Source organism: Hirundo rustica, chromosome 12, assembly GCF_015227805.2.
Source record: "Hirundo rustica isolate bHirRus1 chromosome 12, bHirRus1.pri.v3, whole genome shotgun sequence".
NCBI lineage: Eukaryota > Metazoa > Chordata > Aves > Passeriformes > Hirundinidae > Hirundo > Hirundo rustica.
Genome location: NC_053461.1, coordinates 16,856,041 through 16,883,308, shown reverse-complemented (window position 1 = coordinate 16,883,308; position 27,268 = coordinate 16,856,041). Strand labels below are relative to the sequence as shown.

The 27,268-nt window shown below is 44.5% G+C and overlaps 1 protein-coding gene across 19 annotated transcripts in view; it reads left to right on the top strand.

The window, feature by feature from the left end:
* FOXP1 (forkhead box P1) overlaps window positions 1-27,268 on the top strand; it is a 380,821-nt gene that overhangs the window by 249,851 nt on the left and 103,702 nt on the right. For all 19 annotated transcript variants that reach the window (XM_040076749.2, XM_040076751.2, XM_040076756.2 and 16 more), the window contains one exon: window positions 18,705-18,833. In XM_040076749.2, the coding sequence (XP_039932683.1) occupies window positions 18,705-18,833 (129 nt within the window). The remainder of the gene's footprint in view (window positions 1-18,704; window positions 18,834-27,268) is intronic.

Below are 27,268 nucleotides of genomic sequence, written 5' to 3'. Positions count from 1 at the left end.
TCCACGATTCCAGCAGTGCTCGTTCCTCTCCTTGCCCCACCTTGTGTCGAAGACTTAAGAAAGCGAAAGCCTGTCTAATTTTTCTAACCCTGATGAAAACATGTATTAACAAGGCAAACCTTTCCCAAATGAAGAACAGGAAAGTTGGAAGATGAGGCTTCATTTCCTGCTGTATTCCACAAATCAAAATGGGTAGTGCTAGACCGGGGTGTATATTTCACTCAAAGCATGTCGGCCCTGAAAGAACCCCAGGAAACGTGGGGTTTTCTTGGTATCCTTCTCTGCTGTATTCCTCTTGGTGGGAAAGAAAAATAGTTTTTAAAAGATAAAAAACCTGTTCTTCAATTGACTATGCAAAAATCTTATTGCAGTATTTATTCCAAACCTGCACACATAATGTTCAGTCAAGGAGAAAACAGCAAAAAACAGTTGTTGATGGACTTAGGCGAGAACTGGATTAAATAAGCATTAGTCTACTGAAGCTGATTACAGGAATATGAAAATGCAGTATCTTAATGGTACATATTTTCATGTGGCAGCTCAGTTGCCTTTCATTTTGCAGCTAATATGTCTATTCTTATGAGTCATTTACTTCTTTAATTACCTTTTGCAGGCAAGGCACCATGGTATATTAATGTGAATGATTTTTACTGCCAGTTTATCATACAATGCCCCAGAAGTTGAAAGGCGTAATTGACTTGGAAGAGCAGCTCATGAAGGAAACAATATTTAGCTGACAGTTTTCCTTGTAGTCTCTGTTGACGTTTATGAGTTTACACTATGCTAAAGGAGTAATAAACACAATTTTCTTTCAATAACAGGAAAGAGTCGCTTTTAAAATACATTTGTGGAAAACAGATTTGTTCATTTCTTGAATAATATAAAATAATGCGTTTTCAGCGATGAGATATATATAAGACCATCAATTGAATTAAACCTTGGAAGGTGCATTTATAACCTGCCTTAGAGCGTTAAAAGGTATTAGGGCGCATATGAATCAAATCAGTTAGATGAATATTTAAATTATACACAGATTTGGGTAAATCATATTCAGATCTGCATGTTAGATTATTTGGTGGCCTTCTCTTGCCGTGGAGGGTGAGAGTTTGAAGTGGGAATGTGAGGGACAGAGGCTCTGTTTCTGTATGTAGATGGAAGAACTCTCATCAGAAAGTTCCTGATAAACCCCGATTAGAGGATTATTGCAGAAACTTCCTATAACTTTCCGAGAGCTAGAGGCTTGAGGAAGGTTTAAAATCAGCTTTGCAATCCGTCAAAGTCCATTTTCTCCTGGAATGCTACTTTTATTGAAATGACCTTGTCAAATCGCAAATTCTTTTTCCCAGGCATCCCCAGGACCGTGCGCAGGTATGATTAATCATCCCATCCCGCTTTAATTAATTTAAAGGCGCCCGTGGCCGGGGCGGCAGGAGACGCCGGCTGCCGAGGGCAGCGCTTCCCCGCTCGGCTCGCAGGGAGTTAAACTTTTCACAGTTTTCCCGATTGTTTGCAGTTCAGCCCTCTGCAACATAATGAAAGTTTTCGAGCCATCTGTTGTTAAGCTGGCGGTGAGCAAGGCCAGTATATCCAAACAAAGTGCTGGCCTGCTGTAAACTGAACCTGTCAGTTTAGCATAGCTGGGCTGACCTCCCCGGGCGCGGGGCAGCGGGTACCAGGCACTGGCTGCCTGCTCAGCTTCCAGGGGAACTTCTTGGGGGGACCGTGTTTACTTTTTCCACTTAGCGTTCCTCCCACAGGCTTGGACTAGTTTATACTAAATCTTTAAATTGACGCTGTTCTATTTTTTTTTTTTTTTTTTTTTTTTCCCTCCCTATTCTGAACTTTATCCTTTTTTCTTAATCTTTCGGGCTGTACAGGGAAAAAAAAAAAAATCTATTAAAACCCTACACTGGCTGGAATTTGAGCTTTTAAGGAGGTGATGGGCGGGGGGGGGGGAACGACACAACGACACGGGACAACAACTTCTGTGATGCTGTAACTCTCTGTGTGCGTGTGTGCCGGCAAGATTCTCTCTCAAAAGAAAGAGGCATGTTCCCAAGTATCCCAGCTTGCTTTCCAGCTCCTATTGTTCCCTTTGTTCTGTATTATTTAAGATCAGTTACTCATTTGCTTCAGAGGATTGGGAATAGCAGGCAAGGTGGAGCAGAGCAGCCAGCATCTATTGTCTTCCTGGGAGCCAGTTTGCATCCAGAGTGGCTGGAGCAGCCTCCCTCCTGCTTCTGTTTGCTTCTGTTCAAGGGGTTGGTCGCTCCAGCGAAAAGTACTAGAGAACTTGAAACTTTCTGAGTGGAATTGCCAAGATCAGACTAGAAATGCCCTTTATTTGCTGGGCTGTGTGGCAGGGAATTGTTTTCCTTTCTCATTTGTATCAAATACGCGCTGGTTTGGCCTCATCTCCGCTGCTTCACTGTGTGCTTTTTCCAGTCTTATTCTCAGATTGCTTTCCCTTTTTCCTTCCTCCATAAATGTTATTTTATTTATTCCTTTTTGTCTGGGATACAACACATGTCATTTCTCGGCTGGTATTCATTCAGTGCAAGTGATTTTTAAATGTTTTTTTTGGGATTGGCAACAAAACTTGAAGTTCCTGTGCCAGGAAAGTGACTATTTGGTATTACCTGTTTTCAGTGTTTGTTTTTTTGACTAGACCTACAGTAAATACCTTTATGCTACCGTGGCTGCCAAATTCAGTCTTTGCTTTCTACACTTGTGCTGTACCTGCTCCCTGGTCTTTGGCTGGTTTCAAGTGTGTTTTACTTACCTCATGATTCTTGGAAAGCAAAACTGATCGTCAGTGACCCCGAATGCTGCAGTTCTCAGTCAGGAGGAGTTTTGCCTGAGGAAGAGCTGCTGAATTTGTGCCGTGTGTGAAACCAAACTGTGCCTTGGCAAAACTGCACTGCAGCTAGTCTGTATCTTAACGCCGTGCTGCAAATGCACTGGAAGCTCTGGAAAAGCAGTAAAAGTACTTGGCCTTTCCAGAAGACCCTTCCAAGGACTTGTGGCAGTGCCCACCAGAGGGTAGGAGTGCCCAGGGGATGAGGGGGAAGGAATATGACAGTGGTGAGAAACACTCAATTTTAAATTAAAATGACTGCACTTACGAGGAAACCCCATCCAGCTCTAATCTGTTTGTAAGGTGACTGACACATAAAGTGCTTTTTGTTTTAAGGTAGAGGGAAATGCATTCAGGATAGAGTTTCTGGTATAAATGTCAGGTGCAATGCAGTGCATGCCCGCTCAAAAAGTCAAGCAGATAACCTTGGCATTTAGGGACATTGCCTTGTATAAAACGAAATTGTATTTTGTTTTTAAAAAGGAGGACTACATTAAGAGGTCACCTATTAGCTGTGTTTTTGCTAGCTGTCTGAAACTCAGCTCTACTGTCTATTAAACTCAAACCACTATGTAAACATTCCTGTGTTGTTCCTGGTCTCTACAATGGCCAGGGGGATCAGGTTTCACCTGCCTGCACATCTTCAAGCAATTAAAGCAATTAGCTGGAAGCCATTTCACATTCAAGGTCTACTGTGACATTCAAGTCCAGAAGAAGTCTAGGGGAAAAAGAAAAAGAGTATAAAAGGCTGCCGTGCAGCACATGCACACAAATAACCTGTGAGGGGGTTTTGGACTTTACAACAACTTCCAAATGTGGTCAGGACGCTTCGCAGCAGGCAGGCAAAGTTTATGCTGAGAAAGGGAAAAGATAAAGAAAAAACACCTAATGATCCTTTAAATTATACCCGAGTTTTTGCTCTGGGAAGGGAGGGGAGGAGGAGAGAGAAATAGCAACATGATTTGGAACCGTATTTGTGTGAAATAATACGGCGTTGGCCTTATTTACTGATATTTCTCCTGGCATGGACATCATATTTTTCTTCTCATTTAGGTGGGGATTTATATTTGGTGTTTACATTGTAAAACTACACTTGCTCTGGCTAATGTATCCCTTACAATGACATTCAGCTCAGAGTTTAGTGATTCCAGCAGTAAGTCTTGAAAGCTGCTATTTTTTAAAAGGTTGGAGCAGATTAGTGGTGACCTTAAAAGATTAAACTAGTACAGTTTAAAGATAAATAATCAGCCTTTAGCACATTAGATAGCTACATAAGCATGACAGAAGGTGACTTTCTTACAACAGTTTCAGAATCCAGGCAGCATTTTTACATTTGAAACTTGACTAAGGCAGGGAACCGTGGTTTGCAGAAAGCAAGACATAAACTGATTGCACCACTTCAAATTGCTTAATACAGTTTTAAATCCACAGTTTTCCTGTTGGTTTTATTATTGAGAAGAGGCTAATTTAAAAAGCTATGCCTGCTGCAAAAGAAGATCTTGCCTTGCCGTCCTGGAGGGTGTTCTTAATCAGAAATAACCGCAGGCTAAATTATAATGTGGAATCCTGCTGCCCTTTAACCTAACACTGCTGCTCATTCAGTGTTTGTTAACAAATAGCTCTAAGTACAAAATTGTTTGAGAATTACTTTTTCATTATATTTGCTGACTTCAATTAGAATAAGAAGCTTATTTGGGGAAGAAAAATTAAAAATGTATGGGTTTCTAGAGAAAGTTTCAGCAATTGTTTCCTGGCAAGTGTCGCCTTCGGAACATAGTTGTGGACTCCGTGGCACACGTAATTAAATTTAAATAAAATTACCTTCTGAACTAATAATTCTGCACCGGGGGCAGAGGCAGAGCTCAGGAGCATCCCAAGACTCAGCCCTTGGAAAGATGAACAAGCCAAAATGGTGGCAGGGGCTCAGGCCAGGGCCCCTTTTGCACCTTGCAGGGGGATGCAGTTCCTAACGAAGAGGCACCAATTCCCCATCCCTGTGGTGTCGGGGAGGGATGGGCTACAGATGCGAGTGGCACAGTGTCCTGTTTTTATTTCACTCCGCATAACACATAATTGAAACGCACACTTGGCAAATTAATTGGTGAGTTGAAGGTAAGAAGTGCTGAGTTAGTAGAGACAGCACCAGCCCTGTTCTTTTTTTTCCCCTTAAGTTTACATGCTGGAGCGGAAACGCTGCGGTGCTCAGAAAGGAGGTGATGCCTCTGTAAAGCAGATCTTTCCAATTTTATTTTTTTTCTAGCTTAGTCTTCTGTTTCTATGATCTGCCTTTTGAACTGTTTTTGTGGCTGATCAGTTCCACCTAATATGTCTCTTGATTTCTGCTATTGTAATACTCAGACGACATGCTGTTCTCTTCATTTTTATAAGCTTTAGATGCTCCTGCCTGTCATACTCTGGCGGTTTATCTTCAGCGTCTGGATTTGCTTTCAGACTTGCATGTCTATCAAGCTGCTGTTGCTTTGAATGTGAGATCAAAAGAAGATGAATTCCAGTAAAAAATTTCCTTGTATGAAGAAAAGATTGGGGGCCTATGTAAACATCCCACTGACAGCTCCCAATGAGTTATTTTAGCAGAGCATTAGCACCCAGAATGACAGACAGTCCAAGACTACATGCTAAATAACAAATCAGTCCCTTCAGTGGCAGCAGCACGTTGCCACAACAGCAATACATTTTCCAAAGGAATCCTGTTCCTCTTTTTTATTGAATATGGCTGTTCGACTGCTCATCTCTTCGCGAGCTGCCTTTGAGTGCCAGCCCCAGTTTACTTTTTCTTGACAATATCTGTGTCATGTCACCAATATGACAGCAGACAGGGCTTTGATAATTGGGTGGGGAGATGGTTAGTTAGTCATCTGCAGTTAAATAGGTACTTTGTTTTAGGGAGGGGAAGGAGATGACGAAGGAGGGGTGGCATCTGCCGGAATGCTGAAGTTACACTTTGGGAGATGCTGAATGCCAGTCCCTGCGCCCAAGAGAAGTTGTGTTTTTTGGGCGGTTGTTTATGTTTCAGTTCACGCAGTTAGAGAAAACAGCTCTGCAGCCCGGCCAGCCTCCCAAGCTGGTTTCCAGAGCAAGTCACAGCGCTGTCGAGGGTAGGAACGTCAAGCTTGGCTGGACTTCCGTGCAAATCCGAATTTGCCTAAATACAGAAGCGAGGTGTGCTTCTGGCTGCTCTTTGGTCTAGTTGGGGACATAATTAGTTCTGCTTGTTTCTGCTAACAGATTGGGGCGGGAGGTGGGGGGTTAATAGTGCAGAGTCACTAGATTTTTGTGCCGGGTGTAGTGCTAAACACAACTTCGAGATTACCTGCGAGCTCCGGCTGATCTCACCACTTTGCAAGGGAAGAATTAGAAAAGGAATGCTTTGCGGTTTCTTTGTCATTTAGTAAAAGCAGAGGTTGCTACTGTGGAGGCAGAGCCCGGTGGCTGCCGCGAAGGGCAGTGCTCCAGCGTCTCCCTCCAGCCTGTGCTCCGGCTGCACGGCACTTCCTGTTTATTCAAACATCTTTTTACCATTCTTCAGCCCCCGCTTCACAGAAACAGCCAGAAACATCTCCAGCGCGAAGACGGAAATCTAAAGGCAGACAGTAAGAGCTCACTCTGTTAAACTCTTCATTTTCTCTGCAAGCGCTCAGAGGAAAGGAGCGTGCAGGCAGGGCTGAACTTTTAACGCGCTGCCTTGCGCAGGCAGCTTGGAGCACAGGAGAGGGGGAATTGCTTTGGCTCGAAGGAAAAGCAGACAGTTCAGGTTGTTTATGGCAGTGTTGACATGGGTGGGGTTTTTGGTACGGCTTTGGAGAACTGTGGCGAGGATGGAGTCCTCTTTTGGGGTGCCTGTCACCTTGCGATGCCCCTCTGGCACGGGAGCAGCCATGTGCCACCATCCGTGCCAGGTGCTGCCGCTTATCCTTGCACAACTGCCAAAAATACCTAAACAACAAACCTCCCCCCAAGAAAGGGAAACGTGGCTGCTGCACTGGGCAGCAAAAGTGGAGCAAACCCACCGAGTGGCTTTTTTGTTTTCTGCAAATTGTTTGCATCGTGGCTCTGGCACCGCATGCAAACCAGCCTTGCTAATATTTGTACCAATTTCATGCTAATAAAAATCAGGCTGCTGAGACAAGCATGGCTATTATCTCATTCATATGACTATTGTTTAGACCTGTGGTACTACAAAAGGAAAGGGAAAGCGTGCTCACGCCGGGTAATGGTTGTTAACTTCTCACGTGAGGGATTTTCTCTGCAGTTTTTCAGTATTAATGATTGTTGTATGAATGGTCTTCAGGGGTTGTTGGAAGATAGTGTAGATCCTCTGGGTAATCCATGTCACAACAGAGATGCTGGATTTTTTTCCCCCTCGGTTCAAGTGACTTAAAAAACTGCTTGATATTTCTCGGTGGTTTCTCCCCCCCTCCCGCAAAAGTCCACTGAAATAGCAGGTAACTTTTTTTTTGGCAAGCATTCCTAGTGCTCGTACAGTGTGAAACATAAGAGAAAATGGAAAATATGTTGCCTGCCCTGTGGAGAAAACCCATCCTCCTTGAGGCTTTTCCTGCCTCTCCAAGATCCAAATACACTTTCAAATTTTAAACTGTAAACCCCCATCTTCCTAGAAAAGAGAGCAAGAGAGAGACAAATCAAGCTGTGTGTTCAGCCAAACCGCAAGTACAACAAACATATTTTGAAAATATATTGCTAGTCTGGCTTTTTAATGTTCAGAAGTTGTTCTACTTTGCAGAAAAAAAAAAATGGTGTTTGCAACTGCCTTAAGGACAATTTGTTTAACAGTAGGAGTAATTTCATGGGGAAAATGGAAAGAGTGACTGAAGTTATTTACTCAGATGTTAGTGTAGGTGTGGGGCAGAAAACTCTCTGTGGGAACAGTGGGCTGCTTTTCTTGGTATCTTAGTCTATTTGATGACCATCAAATTTCCCAGCTCACTGGTTTTGTTTTTTCTGGATGGCATGTTTGATTATTTATCAGAAGGGAAAGGGAGTAGCTGAAGCAAATAAACATGTGACCAAGCTGTGTTTTGTTTTCCACTCAGAAGGCCATGCCCTTTAACAGATATACAGAAAATAATAAACGTATTGTTTTATGATAAAAGGAAATTATGTGTATCATTTTCTTTAGTAAGGCTATTAACCCCTTGTGCTCGGTGGTCTCCGCCTTCTGGCAGCTTGTTGGGCTTGCAGCTGGGAATGAAAGGCACTTAAACCCCCCTCGTCTGGAACATTTCCATGGATTACTGCTCTGGCCCTTTGGATTTGCTGGATTTATTGCATAGTCATACAGCCCTGGTCATCTCCCCGGTCCTACTTGGGGTGTGACTGACTAAATGAGAGACACTTTGAATTTTCAGAAGGGTGCTGATTTCCAAAGAAAACCTTGGCAAGAGATGCTGGGATCTTCCAGCCCCCAGTGCTGGTGTCTGTGCAGCGCGAGGGATTGCAGCTGTGTTTGGTCCGTTACAGACAATGTCAATTTATGGGATTCTCTTTTAAATGCCAGGTGTCGAGCATGTACCTTGTAGTATTCCCTTTATAATACCAGCTTTGGACAACATTCATTATCTTCCCTAAAAAAAAACCAAAAACAAAAACAAAAAAAGCAACCAACACCCTATAAACTAAATCACTGTCAGGAACTAAAATACAGGTTTGCTTCATCTCCGGGAAGCATGTTGCATGCTTTAGCTGCTTTTATGGGATTAAAAGAAACAAGTTAAGACTGTCATGCACATGAAAGGAAACCGAGATGTGGTTTGCTTCACATTGTGCAGGTAGGTATGAATTTAATAGACTGACTTGCTTTCAGAATCTCTCTTTGTCTCCGCGAGTCGCATGTCAGTTCCAGCGCGTTGATGAGCTCCGCGGTCTGTAATAGCGCCTGACTGCCGCTGCCCCGCAGGTGCCGGATCGGCAGGAGGGTCCTCCTCCTCCGGGATGTAGGTTTCCTCTGAGCAACGCCTTCACATTGAGAAAGGGAAAATTTGCCTGACATCTTGAAGTTGTGATCAAGTCTGTGCGTGGCTGGTGGGTCTGGGCAGGAGAAGGCGGATGCTTTGCCTTCCGGCTCCGGGAGCTCAGCGCTCCCTGGAGAGCCCAAGTGGATGGCAGGGGCTGGAGCTGGGGGTTTGGGTTTGAAGGAGTAAAAAAAATGGCAGTCGAAATAGCAGAGAGGAAGGGCTGGCAAAATAAGGACCTGAAACTTAAATGTGATGTAAAGAAGAAAGAGGAAATGAGCAGCTTGGGGCCAGGTGACGTGGGCAGGGGCTGGGGGACATGGCTGGCCCCAATTGCCCAGAAGCTCCTGGAGGGTTGAAGAGGCTTAGGATGGGCTGAGGAATGGGCTTTGGGATCAGAGGTGTAGGATTGAGGTACCTGGAAAGACAAAGGAGGAGTGGGAGCAGTTGCATCTTTTTGGAACAGGGGATCTCTCCAGCGCTGGCTGAAGTCCTTGGGCCAAAGCCCATGAATGACCTTTCCGTGGGGGAAAATGTCCTGCCAGCCTCCAGCAATTAAATCTTCATGCCATGAAGCATAAACATTTGTACCTTGATTTCTGTTTTTGTCTTTCCAAAGGTAGCTTTAAATGCTCTCATGACTATCCCTGCAAGTGTCTAATCCTTTCTTTGCATCCTCCCCATGCTCTTGGCCCTGGTGATATCTTGTGACAGTAAGTTCCAGAGAATAATTATGAGTTGTGTATTAAGAAAAGAAAAAAAGAAAAAAAAAATCCTTTTATCTGCCTTTTTTTTTTTTTTTTTTTTTTTTTTTTTTTGGGTGGCTGTTGCTTCCTGACTTCATTCGATGTCCCCTTTCTCTTGCGTTATGAGAAATGGCAAAAGCACCAGATGTACCCTCTCAGGCCAAGTCACAATTTGTGTACTTGTTATCATCTCCCCTCTTACTCATCTCTTGCTAAACTAAACACTCCCACCCTTATCAATCTTGCCTCGTATCTGCTGAGCCCTCTAATCATTTTTGTCGCCTCCATCTGAACCTTGCCTATTTTTGCTTTACCAGAATCTGTTAAAATTAAGGTTTTTACAAGCGGTTCTAAATTAGGCTGTGCCATAGAAGTGCAGAGATGTGATTTGCAGCTTTAGTTTTCCATGTTTTTGGGCTGTCCCAATGTTTTGTTTCCTTCATTCACCCAGCAGCAGCGAGTGTCTGAAGGAGCGTGGTGAGATGTCCACAGTCAGGGGCTGTATTTCATGGGCCTCTGAGTACAAGTTTGTCATGCAGTGTTTTGGAAAACAAGCTTAAAATATGTTCCCTGTTTTGTTGACCACACAGGGAAGCGCGCAAGCAGCTGTATGCAATATACTATTTATGTTGCAGCAACAAAAAGGCCCTCTTCCTTCTCTCCCCCACCTTATCCCTCTCCTCGTCTCTTTTAAAAAATATGAGAACTTCCCGTGCTTTTGACATCCAAGAAAAACGCGGCTCAGCAGTGAATACTCATCCAAATATTCAAAGGTCTGGTTCACTTTTGCATAAACACAGTAGTTCAGAATCTGATCCCGAGCCTACAGAAATGAGCTGGAAATCCCATAAGATTTTTTTCATCACTCAGGAACAGTTCAGTTCTGGTTCAGTTTGAACAGGGGAGCCAAGATTTGTATCCTTTCTCGCTTTACCGGGATGTGTTGGCCCATCCCTCCTTTCTTGCTGGTACAGACCGCTACATGCTGTGAGTCTTGGCATGCCAAAATAAAGAGAGCCATTTTTAATGTTTGGGAACTTTTTGCCAGATACTTTTTAAGTGGCTTTGATGAGTCCTGACTGTGACTCTTTAAAAGAAGGGACAGAAGGTGTTTTTGCAGTGTAACCGCCTGAGGATTTCATTAATGCCTCAAAAAAAGGGATTTTTGTAACCATTGTCCCCGTTGTAGCTGCTTCAGAGTTTGTAGGTTCCCAGTGTTGGCTGAGACTGATCTCTCACCCTGCTGTCCCTTTGCTGCCTGCCCCCTTCATCCCTGTAGTGTCTCCAGGTGTTGAAGACAATACCTCACCCACCTTTTCCCTGAAATTGGTGGAGTTCATGAATAAATTACGAAACGGAAATCGGTTTATTTTGGATGCAAACTCTGTTTTCCCCCTGTGTGGTGCTAGGGCCTCACAGGCAGGGGCCTTGCCAGCCCTGGGATGGGCTGTGTGATGGCAGGGCAGGGGCATGGAGTCCACCCGTCCTCCCACTGGCAGGAGTAACCTCAGTGCCCACGAGGACGAAGTGCAGCAGAGCTGGGACACAGGCAGCTCCACCCTGTGGGTTTGGAAGGAAGGGTTTCTGTTTCCAGTGCCTTTTTCTGGAGGGAATCTCCTTAACTGGTAGCCAGGATCTATTCCAGAGGAAAGAAGCTAAGCCTGCTGGAAGAAAATAAAGACTCACCATCTTTCCTTATGACTGAACTATTCTAGGAGATGCTTCAGCATAAGGCACATTGCCAGCTCCCTTGCTCCAAGTGTGCCCCTGTCACATCAGGGACAGGATGTGAGCCGGGGTTTGTACGTGCGGACCTCAGGTCCCTTCTCTTTTTCCAGCATAGGAATCACCCGTTAGTCACTTGTCCAGTCTGCTGCGGTCTTCATGGCCAGCTGACCATTTTATTGAGTGAAGGCTTGCTGTTGAAGGTCCCCTCCGTCACAAGCTGGCTGGCAGCCCTTGGATGGAACCAGCCTTGCAGATTTGCTGCAGCCAAGTGAGGTGCTGGGTACAGCCAACCAGCGCAGCATCTCCCCAGGCTCAGGGTGTCCCTCTGCTGCACCAGTGGTGGAGGAGGATTATTTAATGAAACAAGGAAGTGGAGGATGAGAGAGGGATGGGGATTGTTTGAATCCGAGGTGGTTGAGAAGGCTGGACAGCGGGAATGCTTCACCAGGTTATGTTATCCTAGCTGTGTCTCATGGCAGAGCCCCACGTCCTGCCTGTAGCTATCCTCAAACTTCCCTGCTGTGGTGCCAAGAGCAGTGTTGGGGCTCTTGGCTGTGTCATTCTGCGTGTGGCACAGGGTCAGGGTGGTGGCAATGGGGAAGGGAGCATGTAGCAGCTCATTTCCCAGTTCTGGAGGAAGATGGAAGAGCTGGGCACAAATGTCAGAGGGAATAAATGCTGCAAGAACATCTGCTTCTCTTTTTTGCATCTTCTACATTTTATTCCTCCTCCTCATTTTGGTTCCTTTCCTATTCTCTAGTTGCTTCATCTCACCTCCCCCTGTTCTGTTCCTCCCAGAGGAACAGCACTACCCACTGCTGTCGCTTTGCACTCTTTTTTATTTTTTTCCCTTTGCATACTGCTCCGCTCCTCGCTGGTTTCCACACGTTGTGTGGCTCCTGAGCCTGCCGGAGGAGAACTGCAGCAGGGCTCCCCTCCAATGTGTCTGCCTCCTACCACCGCTCCTCTACATCTGCTGCTCCAGGAGAAGAGAGTGTCGCAGGAGAGGAGGTAGAGGAGGCAGGAGTGGGAGAGACGTGAAGCATCTCTGAAGCTCGGGTGCATCCGGGCTTCAGAGCTTGAGAGCTGCGTCTTGCCGCTCTGCTGGGAGCAGCTGTGGAGTGGAGCGGGGTGTGAGGACAGATGGGAGCTGAGAAGGAAGAGAGATTGCTGGCTGAGTCTAAATTCCCCCTCGTCCCACCCAGGAGAAACAAAGGTACTTGCCTTGCGAGACTGAAGGGAAGCAAGAAGCCCTTTTGGGAGGTGGGCCATGATCCGCTGGGAGAGGCGCCTGGAGCTGCCGTGGGGCGATTCCTCAGGGCCTGAAGGAGGTGTGAAATCTGGGAAGAGATAGACGATGGGAGATCTGCATGCCCGCTGCTGCAAAGCTGTGCTTTCCCCAAACCTCAGTGGGGAAGTTGAGCAGCAGTGGTAGCTTGCAAGGGTATGGCTATCAGAGGTCAACACACAAGATCTGGAACCAGCATAGTGTAATGTTTGCTCCAAGGGCAGATTTTTCCTTTAAAGTTTCTCCCTTCTCACCTCTCTCTGCTTGCTTGTTTTGTTCAGTTTTGCTGTGTAATGGCGATAACTGAAATTAAGGACAGAATATGATGTTGGCTGGCAACTAACTTTCCAGATTTATTGCTTGGACACTTCAGATGGCTGCAGGACTACCTCTGATTTCAGGGAACTCTTCCTCCTTTCTCAAGTTGCTTTCCTGGTAAGCAGCTTTGTCCACCTGGAGAGGCCAAGAATCCTTAGGAATCTGTAAAAAGATGTGGGATTTTGTTTTGTGCCCTCCTTGCCACTTCTGGGTGCATGTTTATCTGGATATTTTGGAGGCAGCCCGTTCATTACTGCCCAGCTGCCCTGGGAATTGACAGTTCTGCAGGACACCCCTTTCTTTTGCATCCTCATGGCTGCTGCACTTCTCCCCACCACCCAGTGTACATGCCTTTCCATACATCCTAAAGTTCCCTGGATTCACCTTTCCATGCCTGATAAACCTCAGGTCCAGAAACGAGCTTCCCCTGGTGTTAGAGCCAGGCCTATTATAGCTCTAGGCCATCAGATTTCATTAATACCTGATAGATATTAATACCCATTGGAGCAGATGGGAAGGGAGGAGCTGGAGCACTTCTTCTTCAGTAGGAATAGGATGACGGAAAAAAGTTGGAGAGTTGCTGCCTTGTACTGGCTGCAGTGGTGGAACAAGTTAGCAAGAGGCTCCATGCGACTGGATCCTGTTACTGCTTTCCTCATGTACTGACACTGTAAGCAAGTCTATGGCATTTAAGCAGCATTTCTATTTTTAAAGTTCTACCCTCTTTTTCCAGTGTATTTCCCTTCCCCAGCCCTCTTCCCGAATCAGAAGTTTCTGGCTACATGAAATCAGAGGCAGGGCTGCGTTTTCGCCCTTCATCGGAGCTTGCCCGAAGAGGATGGTGAAACTGAAAGGTCAAGGTGCCTGCATGGAAGTGTCGAATTACAGCAGTAACTGGGGTGATAACAGTGCCCACTGTTCCAGGCAAACAAGTCACATTCTGTCTGTCTTGCAGTAAAATTGTCTTGGTCATCTCAAATACGTGTACTTTTTCCCCCCCTCCTGGTGCATAAGTGGTTGGGAAATAATAAATGGTTGCCACTTCCCTAAGCACAGAGACAGGACTTTTCAGTGGGGTTTCCCACTTTATGCTGTGAATGAAGTGGGCTTGATTCATCTCACAGTTAATGTACTGTTAACATTTTTCCTGGGTTCGGTGTCACCCAGTGTTGGCTCTCAAGTACCATTCCAGGTTTGTGCAATGTCTCTCAAGTGCTGTATTTCAGTTGCCTTTTTACTGGTCTCTGTTTTACACCAGAAAAACTCCTTGTGTCTGTGTGATTTCCTAATGGATAAGAAAACACCTTGGGAGTTCATTTACTGTATCTTGCATTTAGACATAGGATGACTTGGTTGGTACGCAGCCTTTTCCTGATGTTGTCCTTCCACATCAATGTTTATAGTGACCAAAACCCATGGAAGATTCCTTTTCTGGGGGATACTTTCCTTTCTCTTTTTTTTCCAGTAAGTGGGAGGGTTTACCCTTTGTCTTTTGGTGCAGAGAGGAGGATGGTTGCTGCTGCTCTGTGATTCACTGCTGTAGGCCAGGATTGGTGTCTCTGGGTGCCCCAAGAAGCTTTGTCTAGGCTTGCAGGCTCTTTGAGCAGTGCAGATAACATGGCTGCTGGTAAATACAGAGACAGATATTTGAAGCACCTCTGTGGTTTTGGGGGCTCTTGGCATCTCCACCTGCCCGTCCATGAAGGAGCATGCTGTTGTCTGGACGCACAAACACGAGCTGGTTTTTCACGGCCCCTGGCAATTGTTCACTTGCAAGCACGTGGTGGAGATTTAGGATGTAACTACGGCAGTGGGGAGGAATGTGTGAAAAGAGCTTGGAGATGTCAGAGCACCTGCTTGTGAGGAGAGGGCCACGTTAGCAGAGCTGTTGGCTAGAAGTAAACAGTCCTGGCACCCTTGTTTCAGGACTTGGCAGCAGCAGGAGTTGAACCGAATCCAGCTTTACTCTCTACTGCCTGTTCAGTAAGTTGAGGACAAGGCAGATGATTAAGGAAATGTGGGGAAACTGCTACAGAAGCTTTTGGAAAGATAAGAGACTTTGGTCTCCATGTCTGACAGTCTGGCACTTCTCACTAGCATTGAATTCACATGCAAATCAAAGGCAACATCTACTCCCACAGGAAGCTTTATTAATGTACAGGCCTGCTTGCGAATCTCCGTGCTGATGAAGGTTGTGGGACTGACTTCACTCAAATTAATTTCCCTGTCTATCCTCGCCTGAGCACTGTGCAGCACCGGCAGGCTCAGCAGGGCTCCCACGCCGGCATCCAGGGATGAGCTCTGTGCGGGAGCGGCACTGCCTGGAACCAGGCAAGGGGGTAGAGGTGTGAGGCTTCTTGGCTTGGGTTGCACGAGTGTCCACCGGGCTGGAACTGACATCAGCCAAGTAATTCCATGAGGGTAAACTCCGGGCTTGGAGTACTTAGTGTGTGAGAGGAAGGAGGGTCAGTGTATCCCGAGCCAGCCATCTCTCTCGTACACGTCCTGTCACGTGTGGGGAGTATGGATGAGGCTTGGAAGTGGCAAGGACGGGACTTGGTCTGAAGCGGGAGGGAGGAGAGCAGGGAGAAATAGAGAAGCAGAGGGATGTGGGATCCCTGGGCTATACCACCAAGGACATGTAGCTCCTTGCTGCAGATGCTCACTAAGAACCATATCTGAGCTGTAAACAACCTTCCACCTCTTAAACCCGAGCTCATCTGATGCTCAGCTTTTACTGCTGTCAGTTATTTGCAAGTGGAAAAGTGAAGTCTTGAGATGAGAAATGGGAAATGCCATTTCAAGCTGCAATCCCTGGAATGTCAGCACGTTGCCATCTCCTTGTTTTGCATCTACCTTGTTTTTTCCTTTGATGTTCCTGTCCATCCTGGCTGATTGTATCCCTGATGCTCCCCCTAGCCCACTTTTATTCTTTCTAATCCTTTCCTTCCTGCTCTGCTTCACCCTCTGTGCTGGTCCTTCCCTCTTGCCATCTCTGGTCCCGCCAGGTTTGCGCCAGCACAGGTGACAACTGGACATGGAATGTGGTGGTGTGGATGTCACCTTGAGTGGAGACCCTCACAGTGGTGGGTGTGAGGGATGTGGGTGCTGTGCAGCTGGACTGGAGCAGGGACAGAGCTCTGCCTTTACTCCAGCAGAGCTCTGCCACTGCCAGCCTGTCCCCACAGCCTGAGACCCTCGTTGCTGTGGGGTCAGTCATGGTGAGGGTTTGTGGTGGCAGTGTCCACCCCACCAAGCTGCGCAGAGGCTTCGTGGCCAGCTTGAGTGTAGAGAGCAGGCACTTCTTGCATGGCTACTTGTTCTGGCAATCTTCAAAAATTTCTGGCAGCCAGTTTAATTGTGCAACCTCTCAGCTGCCAGAACGGATAGAATATGATCATATCACATGAAATGCATGCAGGGTCTGCTATAGCAACTGTATTTCAAAGAGACAACACATATGGTGACTGGTTCTTTTTGGAATAATATCTATAAGTTGATGATGTTTTATTCAAAAAGGCTGTAGCTTGAAAGGTTAGGGATGTTCTGATTGTTTAGTGCATGATTAAAGAAAGGCTTCTGTAGTTTTTTTGGCCTATTGAATCTAATTACTGGGAACTAAAATGATCATTTGATTGCACATTTACCTGGAATTATTCTTCTGCAGAGCCAGTCTTAATAATATATAATAATATGTTGCGCTTGTACTGTATAGAGCTTCTTGTCTGAGCAACTCAGAGTGCTTTACAAGTATTCATTAATTAAATAAGCCATACAACACCCCTGTTAAATAAGTGAGTATTTGTTGCTCATCCCCTTAAGCCTTGTAAGTTTTATTTCTGCTGCTTCTTCCCAACCCTTGAAGAGGCTTTAACAGCTAAATAAGTTAATTCAATACAAATAAGGTATTTTTTTAACTGTCCTTAGCACTTTCTGTATAAAGGTTTCTTTGGTTGGATTGAATTCTTTGGCAGGCAGTAAGGTTTTCTGGTTCTTGATGGTGCACCATTGTGGGGTGGTTGGCTGTGGGTGTGTGGGCCCAGATCTGTGCCCAGCAGCTCCCATTGCAGGGACCTGGACCAGTTCAGAGAGGTTATGGGTGCACTACGCTCCAACCAGCTTGAAATGCAAAAATCTGATTTTACCTGCTCTGTACCAAGCTCTGCTGGAAATTGTATACACCCTTTGAGAGCTTTTCTGATCCAGTGGAGACTTGTTATTAAATTGAAAAGAATTGGAAAGGTGGGCTTGTTGCCAGAGCATTATAAAGTCTCTCCTGCCCACTTGCCATGGTCAGCAGTGGTGGTTCTTCAGTCCACTGAGCTGACCAGTGTCTCTCCAGAAGTAAAAAGATGGGTCTGGGCCATAAAATAACAAGGTTTTACTGGCAGGAGGTGGGGGGGTTGGGACTCGAGTTTGCAGACCTTGATATCAAACCTCTTCCAGCAGTTCTGCGCTGAGATTAAACACTCTGCAACTTGAAGGAGCAAGTGAAACCTGAAGCATATCTGACTTCTTAATTAAATAGGTATTAATTAAATCACTCAGAGAACATACACAGTAGGAGTGGGGAAGGCTTTTTCTCTCCTTCCATGTAGGCATCTTGCAAAGGGACTATTTTTCTTGTTTTACATTAATGAAGTCTTCAGCCTTCCCACTTTTCCACCTACACATGTACTGAACGTCTCCAAGGAGACCAAGGAGGCCCAGGTCCGGTGCTGGTGAATCCTCGGGGAGCAGCAGGCTGGGGTCTCGCCAGCAGAGCCTCAGCTGTGCCACAGTCTGTCTTGCAGGGATCATCCTTGCTGTCCCCTGGCTGGGGAGCCAGGAGGGAGCCAGGGCAGAGACTTCCTCCTCATCTTTTCCTCTTTTATCTCCTCTTGCTTTCTTTTCCCCACCTGATGGAGAAATCAGGCCTTGCAGAGCAGCAGGCTCTGGTGTTGAGGGACCCTTCTCTGTTTTGCATGGCATTTTGCAATAATTCCCCCACATCCTGCCTGCTGATGCTTTCAGGATCATGTCCCTTGCCCCTCCACTGTCACACTGTCCCTTTACTGCTGTGCCCCTTCCCGGTGAGTCCCCACAGTTGGTCCCTCATGAGCCGACAGTGATTTTCGTAGGATCATAGAATATCCTGAGCTGGAAGGGACCCACAAGGATCATCAAAGTTTAAGTCCTGGATTTTGGTCAGGTGATACGCTGTCCCTGCTTTTCTTTGCATTCTCTCCAGCTCCTTGCAGCTTTCTCAGCCTTCAGCATGGCTCTGCCTGCTGCTGCCTCTCCTCTTTCTCCCACCATGGCCTTCCAGAAGCTTCCCTGATGTTCTCTGGTGCTCAGGGGAGCAGACAGTGATATATGACTGCCCTCTTCTGTAAGCCCAACCTGATCCACTGGAGAGGAGGGAAGCTGAGAGCTTGCTGAAAGCTGAGAGCACAGGAGCCTGCCCGTTAGTGAGGAGAGCTGTGAGCTGCTCCACGGGGCACAAATATCACTCTGTGGAGCTCACCACCGGGATTCCTGCAGTTGCTTGAGGCTCCCACCCAGGAGGCGAACATCGACTGCTGCTGTTTTTCCTCTTTAGTCAAAATGGGAAATCAGTGGTGGGGTATCACCCCAGAGCATGCAAGGTGTTTTTTTTGTGGAAGCCACTGCTTTCCTCAGTGGAGGTACATCATCACACCCCATGACCAGGCATTGCCTTGCCCCTCTGCTGTCTGTGTAGCTCCCCATGTCCTCTTGGCTGTGAACTCAATTCTCCAACCTCTTCTTCCCTACAGGCTCTCCAGGTGGCTCGACAGCTTCTCCTGCAACAGCAGCAGCAGCAGCAACAGCAACAGCAGCAGCAGCAGCAGCAAGTTAGTGGAATAAAGTCTCCGAAGAGGAATGACAAACAGCCAGCCCTTCAGGTAAGGGGAGCTTCTGAGCCTCAGTGAGGGTCTGGGGCTTGTAGAAGCTGAATAAATGCGTCTTCCATGCAAACACTGGAAAGGAACCTTCAGGAGCTTCCTCCCTCTGTCCACAGAGTGGCTGTGGCTGGTGTAAGTGGCAGCAGGATCGATGCTGGGTGCTCTTGAAAGTCCCACCTACGGCATATTTACAAATCGTGAGCGTGTACTTTTATTAGTGTCTGGTAGGGTTGGATCATGACAAAATGGAATAGCTTTTGTTACTGTGTCAGTGTGCATAGGAGATTTGCATTAACATTTCTGTTTGATTGCTGTTCCATTTGTAGTCTGTGTTCACTCAAACCATTGATTTGCTGTGTCAAGGATATTGGGAAATACTAGGATATCATATCATCGTCGTGTTTTTTTCCCCTTTTATTGTCTGCTGATTTATGGACATCTTCAGAAATAAAATCTAAATATTAGAGGGCTTTGTGCTGTTATGAATTCAGAGAGCTAAAACCAATACAGCATTTCCCAAACAGAAGATGTATGCGCACATATGGGGCTTTGGAGTACATTCTGCTAGTCTTGTGGGATAAATCACGGGGAGTTAAAGACAAGAAAGACCTATTAGGTCATGTATCACAGGGGGTTTTTTTTAACCTTTTTTTTTTTTTTTTTTCTTTTTTTCTTTTTTGCTATTCTAGTGTTAGAAATCCCAAGTGATGGTGGGGCTGCTATTATTTTCCTTTGGATAGTTTTCCATAACAAAGCACATGCTCAGGAACTTTCCACTTTAATTCCATCCTCTTGCTCCAAGTAATACTGCTTGTATAAATACTGAGTCAGTCCCTTGCCTTGCCTCGTGTTCACACTCCTCAAACATCTGAGATACTAACATGTACTTGCCAGTTTTGGCAAATTATATGTATCTAGTTCTTTATGTATTTCGTAAACTGGCACTTCCAGGCCCTTGACCACTTTGCTGGTTTGCAGCTGGTTATTGCTTTTATTACTGCTCTCTGCAATTGCAGCATGTCAGTGGATTTTTGATAATAAGGTCCTGAATGCAGCAGTTCAGCTGCAGTTGCACAAAGCCCTGTAGCTGGGACATTTATCTTATCTCGTTCCTCTATATCTGATGCTTCAGCCTCTGTAGCCCCAAATTCTTTCCGGATTTTTTTTTTTTCCTCTTGTTGTCATAGCACGTTGTCAAACTCATGTCTGTTTTGCTCTTTCTGCTTTTTTTTTTTTTTTTTTTTTTTTTTTTAGTTTGATATACTATCACCATGAGCTCTCTGACAGCATTGCTGCTTCTCTTGCCTTTTATATGTGTTTCAGATTATTTTCCTACAAAAATAAGAAAGCTAGGCTCTTTAAATATGTAGTAGAATATGGAAGGTAAAGCCAGCATCGCTAGAGGCCTTGACAGTAAAGTGAGAGGGTTCTTACCCAAATGAAGCTGATGGGGACTTCAAGAGGAGTTTTGCCTGAGTGAGGAATAGATGTTAACTGCAGCCCTTGGCCCAGTGTGGACAACATCGAGCTTTGGTGTAGTGATTTAATCTTCAAAGCATTTTGCAAATACTAATCTCCAAAACATCCCCAGAAGGAAACTCTGATAAGTAAGTAGCATTATCCCAGTTCTGGACTGGGAAACTGAGGGATGCAGGTTAAGCAACTCATTTAGGATCACAGAGGGAATTGAGTTTAGAGGTAGGATTAAGATTCATGAGTTCCTGGCTCCCACCCCTGTGCTCCAGCTGCTGGACAACACCTCACACTTTACAGCCGGGCTATTATTCTTTTGGAAAGTATGAAGTATTTTGTCATTGGGCAAATATACATTTTATTGGCAGAGTCGAGAGCCATAATCCAAAGCGTTACATTAATGCTTTCAAAAATATTTTATTTGGTAAATCCATAGCTGATCCATATGCCTTTTAATAGACTCTTCCACTGGGGACATTTTTAATGAGAGATTGTGCTGGCTAGGTCCAGTGTCAGGTACTAAAAGAAGTGCTTTGTTGTGCAGATGTCTTAAGAATAGCTCCAGAGGATGAAATATGACTGTGTTGACCTTTCAGCTGTGAGCTTATTTGTCAGGATTCAAATAAGTTGAAAGGATCAAACCAAACAGTTTCCGTAGTCAGACTGGGAATTGTGTTGCAGAGGTCAACAGTGAAGGCCACATCGTGGATTCCATAACATAGCCAATTGTTGGTACATATTAAAGTGCTGGAGCAGCTCCTGCAGTCAGAGACACAATTAAAATTCTAATTTATTAATGTATACAGAGAGCTGGCCCAGCCTGTCACTCACTGATTCAAATGACTGCCCAGTCTTTTTTTTTTTTTTTTTTTTTTTTTTTTCTCTCCCTTCTCATTCCTGGTGCTTTTGCGGTCTAAAACATACTGGAAGTCCTCTTGGATGTAACACCCCCAAGTGCATCCCTGTAATGAAAATCTGTTGCTAAAAGGAAATGGTGCTGCTGAGGGTAGAATTTTTGAGAAAAACTGCAGCCACACAAGCAGCCCCTGAAGTCAGATGGGGCCATGCTGACCAGGTGATACCTATTGCTGAAGGTACAGAGAATAAATATCAAGGGTGGGGGAGACGTGGTGGTTTTTCATACGTTTGTCTAAATAATGAACAAGTTATCTTTGGGCTTCACTTACAAAGATAAGTGTCTCATTCAATAGCCACAGCAGTTAGCAGTCACCTGGGCTTTTTTTGTGACAAACAGGCCTCATGTATAACAAGAACACCATAGGCGTCGCTCATCCCTGCTGTGCTTGGCAAGGGCACTGGTGAGCAGCGCCCAGCACGAGTGCTGGGGAGCTTTGCATGGAATAGGGAGGGATGCTGTCTGCCTGGGCTGCTGCCTCTCCCGCTAAAATGCTCCGTGGCCCTGCCTGCCCCAGGAGGGGAGGCCAGTGCTGGGGCTGGAAATGCACCCTCGAAACCGCACCGCCGCAAACAGACGCAGAATATTAATCTGATATATACTGTGTAGCTAGTCTGTTACCACCTCATGGATAATTTCCTTTATACCTTCTTTATTCCCTGATTAAATAGTCAAGTTACAGCATCCTGTGGCCACATTGGGACATGGTGTCTCCAGTAGTGTTTAAATGACAGTGGGCTCCTGCAATCCTACTGGAGGTCTCTTGATCTTGGCAGCTCTACCTGGAGATCTGCTTTTAGCAAATCGTGAGATACTCAGTGTGTAAGAACTTGGACGCAGGACTGGAGATGTGCTCTGCTGATAGCTGAAAAACCCCAAATCTCCAAATACAGGATGACTCACATTTTGAGCCTATCGCACACTGCCGTGGTTTAGATTTGGCAGTGACCTCTGGTTTCGCAGCCTGATGACACAAACAAAAGAAAATTGAAAGTTAAGAAATGGATTTAATAACCAGCAGTTGGGGAAAGAACATAAAAAATATCAGTCCCACAAAAATTACTGGAAGTGAAAAAAAGACTAAAGGCTGTTTGATAATATATTTGCCATAGACATTGGATTTCCTTGAGTTTGTGAAACAAAAAATTTAACAGACCAGGTATGCTTAGAATTTTGAAAATGTGCACATTTTTCCTGGCCAAGATAAATATATCTGTATTAATAGATGTATTGATTAAAATTTGCAGCTCTAATTGCTGATGCTCTTACTGATTATTCATTTTGGGTCTTCAAGCATTTTAGTTGCTGGCAAGAGCACACAGATTGGAAACAAATCAAGAGACACATTTTTCTCCCAAGAAAGTAAAAGTGCATGTGTGTTTTGGCAATACTAAAAATACAATTTTTTTTAAAGACGTAAATGTTGTGTGTTGCATTGAGATGGAAGTTGGATACTGGACTGAAAACAAATTTAGGATGTCCAAATCAGTGTCTCGCAACTGAAACCCATCACTTGACATTTTTTATGTGATTAAATGAGAGTTCTTGTTTGATAATTAACCTGCGTATGTTTGGAGAGAAGAAATAATGAAGTTACTGGGATGGAAACTTTTGTTTTTGCTTGGCAAAATAAAAAAAATAAATCTTCCCTTTAAGTCACAGCCAAGAAAAGAATTTGGGTTTGGTTTAAATTCTCAGGGTGAGACTGGGGGAGGCTGAGAGGACAGAGCTGTCCTCGCCTTTGCATACCGCTGCTTTTTAAAGCAGCCTTTTGGCTGGGCTTTTGTAGAATTTAATTTGCATGCTATATTATCTTAATATATCTTTCCAGTATCTTGAGAAATAGAAGAGAGTGAGAGGAAAAAAAAAATCAGTGTAGCTTGATGTTGGGGGCAATTATTATTGTTTTTTTATGGAATTAGAAATCATTAGTTTGACAACGCAATAAACACCGAGAGGTGAAGGGCAGGGTATGCCCCGTTTCACGTGGAGCACACAAGTCTCAGTTATGTTGTCTCGGTTTTTACACCCAGGGAACCTTTTTTACATAGTGGTAAATTTAACAACTGGTAGAGAAATTGTCTCAGCAGATAATTTGGCAGAAGAAGTAAATTTGCAAATGTATTTATTCTATTTGTATGAGCATCTCTCTGTTTCACTCTTTAATACGGGAATTGATCAGAATTTGGCTTCAGTCAAGCCAATGGGAATTTTGGCACCAACTCAGCTTGGGTCAGAGTTTTGCTTCTGCAGGGTTTGAAGTTTGACTATGAAAATTTCACTTGAATCTTTCATTATCTGGTTTTGACTTTGGAAATTAAGCAAAGTTGAATTTTGCTGGTTTCTACCAAAGAACCCCTTAGTTCTTATTTATTTTTCACCCCTAAGCCCAATTATAAGTGTTAGTCAGTTCTCAGAATGTGTCTGTGAAATGCAGACATCATCCACCCCACAAGCAGAACAAAATCTGAGTCAGATCCTCAAAATTACATGATCAGCTTGAAAATTTTGATACTAAGGGGTTTTTTTTCATTACACCTATAGGCCTTTTCTGCTGCCTTTTTATATTTTTTAAAACCATTTACTATTCAGTTTTTCCAGCTTTTTAGACTAAGCAGAAAGGTGACAAATACGTTTATTCTTAAAAGAAGCCTGTGATTATCCTGTAAAATCATGATTCAAAAAAAAAAAAAAAAAAAAAAAAAAAAGCTTCTAGGAGAATACCAGTATATATTGGGAGAGCTGGCAGTGTGAGGTACTGTCAGCAAACATGATTATTCTCATTTTATAGCCATGTAAACCCTGACAGAGAGATATTAAGTGACTCGCCCAAGGTTGGAGAGCTGCAGGCCCTCAGTGGTGTTGAGGTGTGTACCTCTGCTAGGATATTTGGGAGTTTGGCATCCTGCTGTTGGAAAGAAGTCAGTCCTGAGGGGCAAAGTAGAAGGCAGGATCCCTCATTTTCAGCCCTGTATCTTGTTAGAGCTTCCCGAGTCTCATTTTCTTGCAGGTTTTCTGCTTTGACATTAAGCATTTACAGAACAGGTTTTTAAAAACTGTGATTTCTGCCCAGGTTGGGAGCGGGGCTATGGGGCAGGCAGTGCCAGAGCCTGAATGTGCCTTACCCACCTCGGGGAAGGGGAAAACAAATGAAACCTTCCTGACTGGTCAGAAATGTGTAAATTGCTGACAAAATGACACATGTAATTAAGAGTGCTCCTGCCATTTTACCTTGTGGTTTACACCTACAGTGTTGAAAAAAGAGAGTGACTCCCACCTCGCTAATTACCATTATCACTGAAATGGTAGGGTTTGAGTCATTAGTTCCATGTGCATTTAATTAGAGGAAGGCTGAAATTGGATTTAACTTATTACTTTTTCATGGATCACTTTCTTGTCATCACTTCAAATTGGATTGCAGCCCCAGGTAACTAATTATGAGCGCCACAGGATCAAGAGTGAAAAAAAGGTAATTAGGAATAACACTGTTGGACCCTTGCTGGTAGTCCACTTGTGCTTGGGAAGAAATGAGAGCAGTATTTTGTAGTATTACAGATTAGGGAGTTAAAGGTATGTGCTGCTGCCAGGAATGATGGGAGACTGCCCCCTCCTATAGCGGTTTATATGATGTACAGCTGGGTTGAAGATGTTATAGCGACATGGTTCCACAATCAGCTCCTTAATACCGAGATTAAACTTGTAAAAGCAACAGATTGCTTTGTAGGTATGAGACATCTCAACAACCGGGGAGCCAGGGGTCCGTCCGTGTGTGATTGCACAGCGCTGCCGAGGCATGTGCGAGCCGCGGCGCCGGGCGCTGTAAGTACAGCGAGCCAGAATTGATAACAAATTAATGAACATATTAATGATCCAAAAAGATCCTGCACATCCGACAGGGAGATAAATCAATCAGGAGGACAGCAGCGAGCCTGATGATGTGGCGATGTCAGGGATTGAGCCTGCGTTGCTGCCGTGATAAAATCGTGAAATTGGGACCCCGCTTCTCTTTTGCTTGCTGGAGAGGTTTCTTTTTGTTTTGCTTTTTGTGGGCAAGGCTCGCTTGGTTGGATTGTCCCTCTTTCTTCCCTCTTATTTTTTGATCTTGGAGATGTGATTGCCAAGTTCTGCTTTCTTCAGAAAATACTTTAAAACAAATTGTTTTATTTCCATGTGCAGAACAGAGTTCAGAACTGCAAGTAATCAATTTTATTGACACAGTCTGGAAAAAAATGTTGATGAGAGTTCAAGGATGTGAAAGGATTGAAATTTCAAAGTACCTAACACTGAGTGTAGGAAAATTTCAGAAGTAGTTTCATTAAGCAAAGAAATCTATTGTATGAGGATCTGTAAGAGGAAAATCTGCTCTAGGACCTAATGATATTACAAGGAGGTTACAGCAGCTGATTTTTGCCTTTAGAAGAGGAAAAGTTTCCTAATTTCTCCTAGTAGTGAATCACAGTTCAAAGGCTAGCACAATTTCCTTAAGTTGTTTAAAATGGCTTTTAATGCTCTGTTAATGTAGGCAAATATTTGTGACTCAGTGTTGGGTAAGTGCCGCTTGCTCATTATTTCCTGATGCAAAGCAAAGGGTAGGAAATTCTGCGAACACCACGCAGAGATATGTTAAAGAGACTTTAAGAGTAACAAAATTCAGTTACAGAAATTAAGTCTGTCTCATTTACTTGACATTACAAAATAAATCTCGAGATTAAAAGGTATTACCTTTAATACAGAAAAAGAGAATCTCCTTTAATACATCTCAAATTGATTTACAATTTTTATACATAATATTCATCTGTGGTTGAAAAGGGGGCAACCTAAGGTCGAGTGATGTAGTGTTTCCATTTTTCCATATGAGTCTTACTGTGTGTGATAAAAGCAAACTCCTTTATTTTGTCAGTCTGCAGGAATTTCTGATGAAGTGCAGGGGTCACTTTTCTGTCAATTTGAGTAGGCAGCATTTTTGAACTACTGTTTTTTTCCCCCCTCCTACAAAGTGTGGCCCCGATCTGACACACGCATGCACACACACGCACACACACACACTTAGAGTGCTGCAATCTGCAACTTATTAGTGCGCAGTGCTGGAGCCTGTCCAGTGGTTAGAAAATTTCCTGAAGCCTGGAATAACAGCAGTGGGTGCAAGTGCCATCGAACAGAAGTGACAATGAGGGGCAGTCCGGCCCGCCTGGCGCGATGCCCGGGCTGGAAAACCAGCTGAGATAGTCAAACGCAGGAAGATTGACGCGGTGCATCTGGGAAATGCTCAAAAAGTTGGGTTCTTGAAAAAATTACCTTCTGTGATCGTAAGACATCATCTGTTTTCCTACAGAGATTGTTTATAACAGGGTTTTCAAGCACTTGTCAAATAACCAGGAGGGAAGGAAACAGGCTAAAAATCTCGTACCGTTCAGATGAGTCCTGGTGTAGTTGGAAAAAAACAAACTCCCGTCACAGAGATCCACAGCTTCCCAAAGCAGAGGGAGCCTGGGAGAAAGAGAAAAGGAAACTCTCAGTCAAAAACAGCCCAGCAAGCATGGGCTGTGGGTTGGGGAAGGTGGTACTGCCAGGCTGATGGGTGCAGTGCTGGCACGGCGAGGTGAAGTCATACCTAGAAACTGTTACGTGTGGTGCTTAGCTTTTGTTACTGAGCTGTGATATCATGGGCAAAATATTATAAACATAGCATGGCTATAGCTTGCTTGTGTAACAAAAGATCAGGAACTTTTATTAAGTTTGTTTTCCTTGTCATATTGTAAAAATTTATTATGTGTACTGTGTATATTAGAAACAGATTTGGGTAATTCTGTCTAAATGAAGTCATCCCAGCTATTTCCAGACTGTCTGTTTTTGGTTGTGAATAATTTTCATACATCAAATGGTTGTCATATTTAGTAGCTCTCTACATTTTAAATAGGACATATCCCATTTTGAAATTCCACGGACTTGAGATGCCTCTGAGTTTTTAAGGTTATATTGTTGAAGGAAAATTTTAAAGACTGGCAGGGCAGGGAGCGCAGGAGAAGTCGTTTGCCTTCCTGCAGCA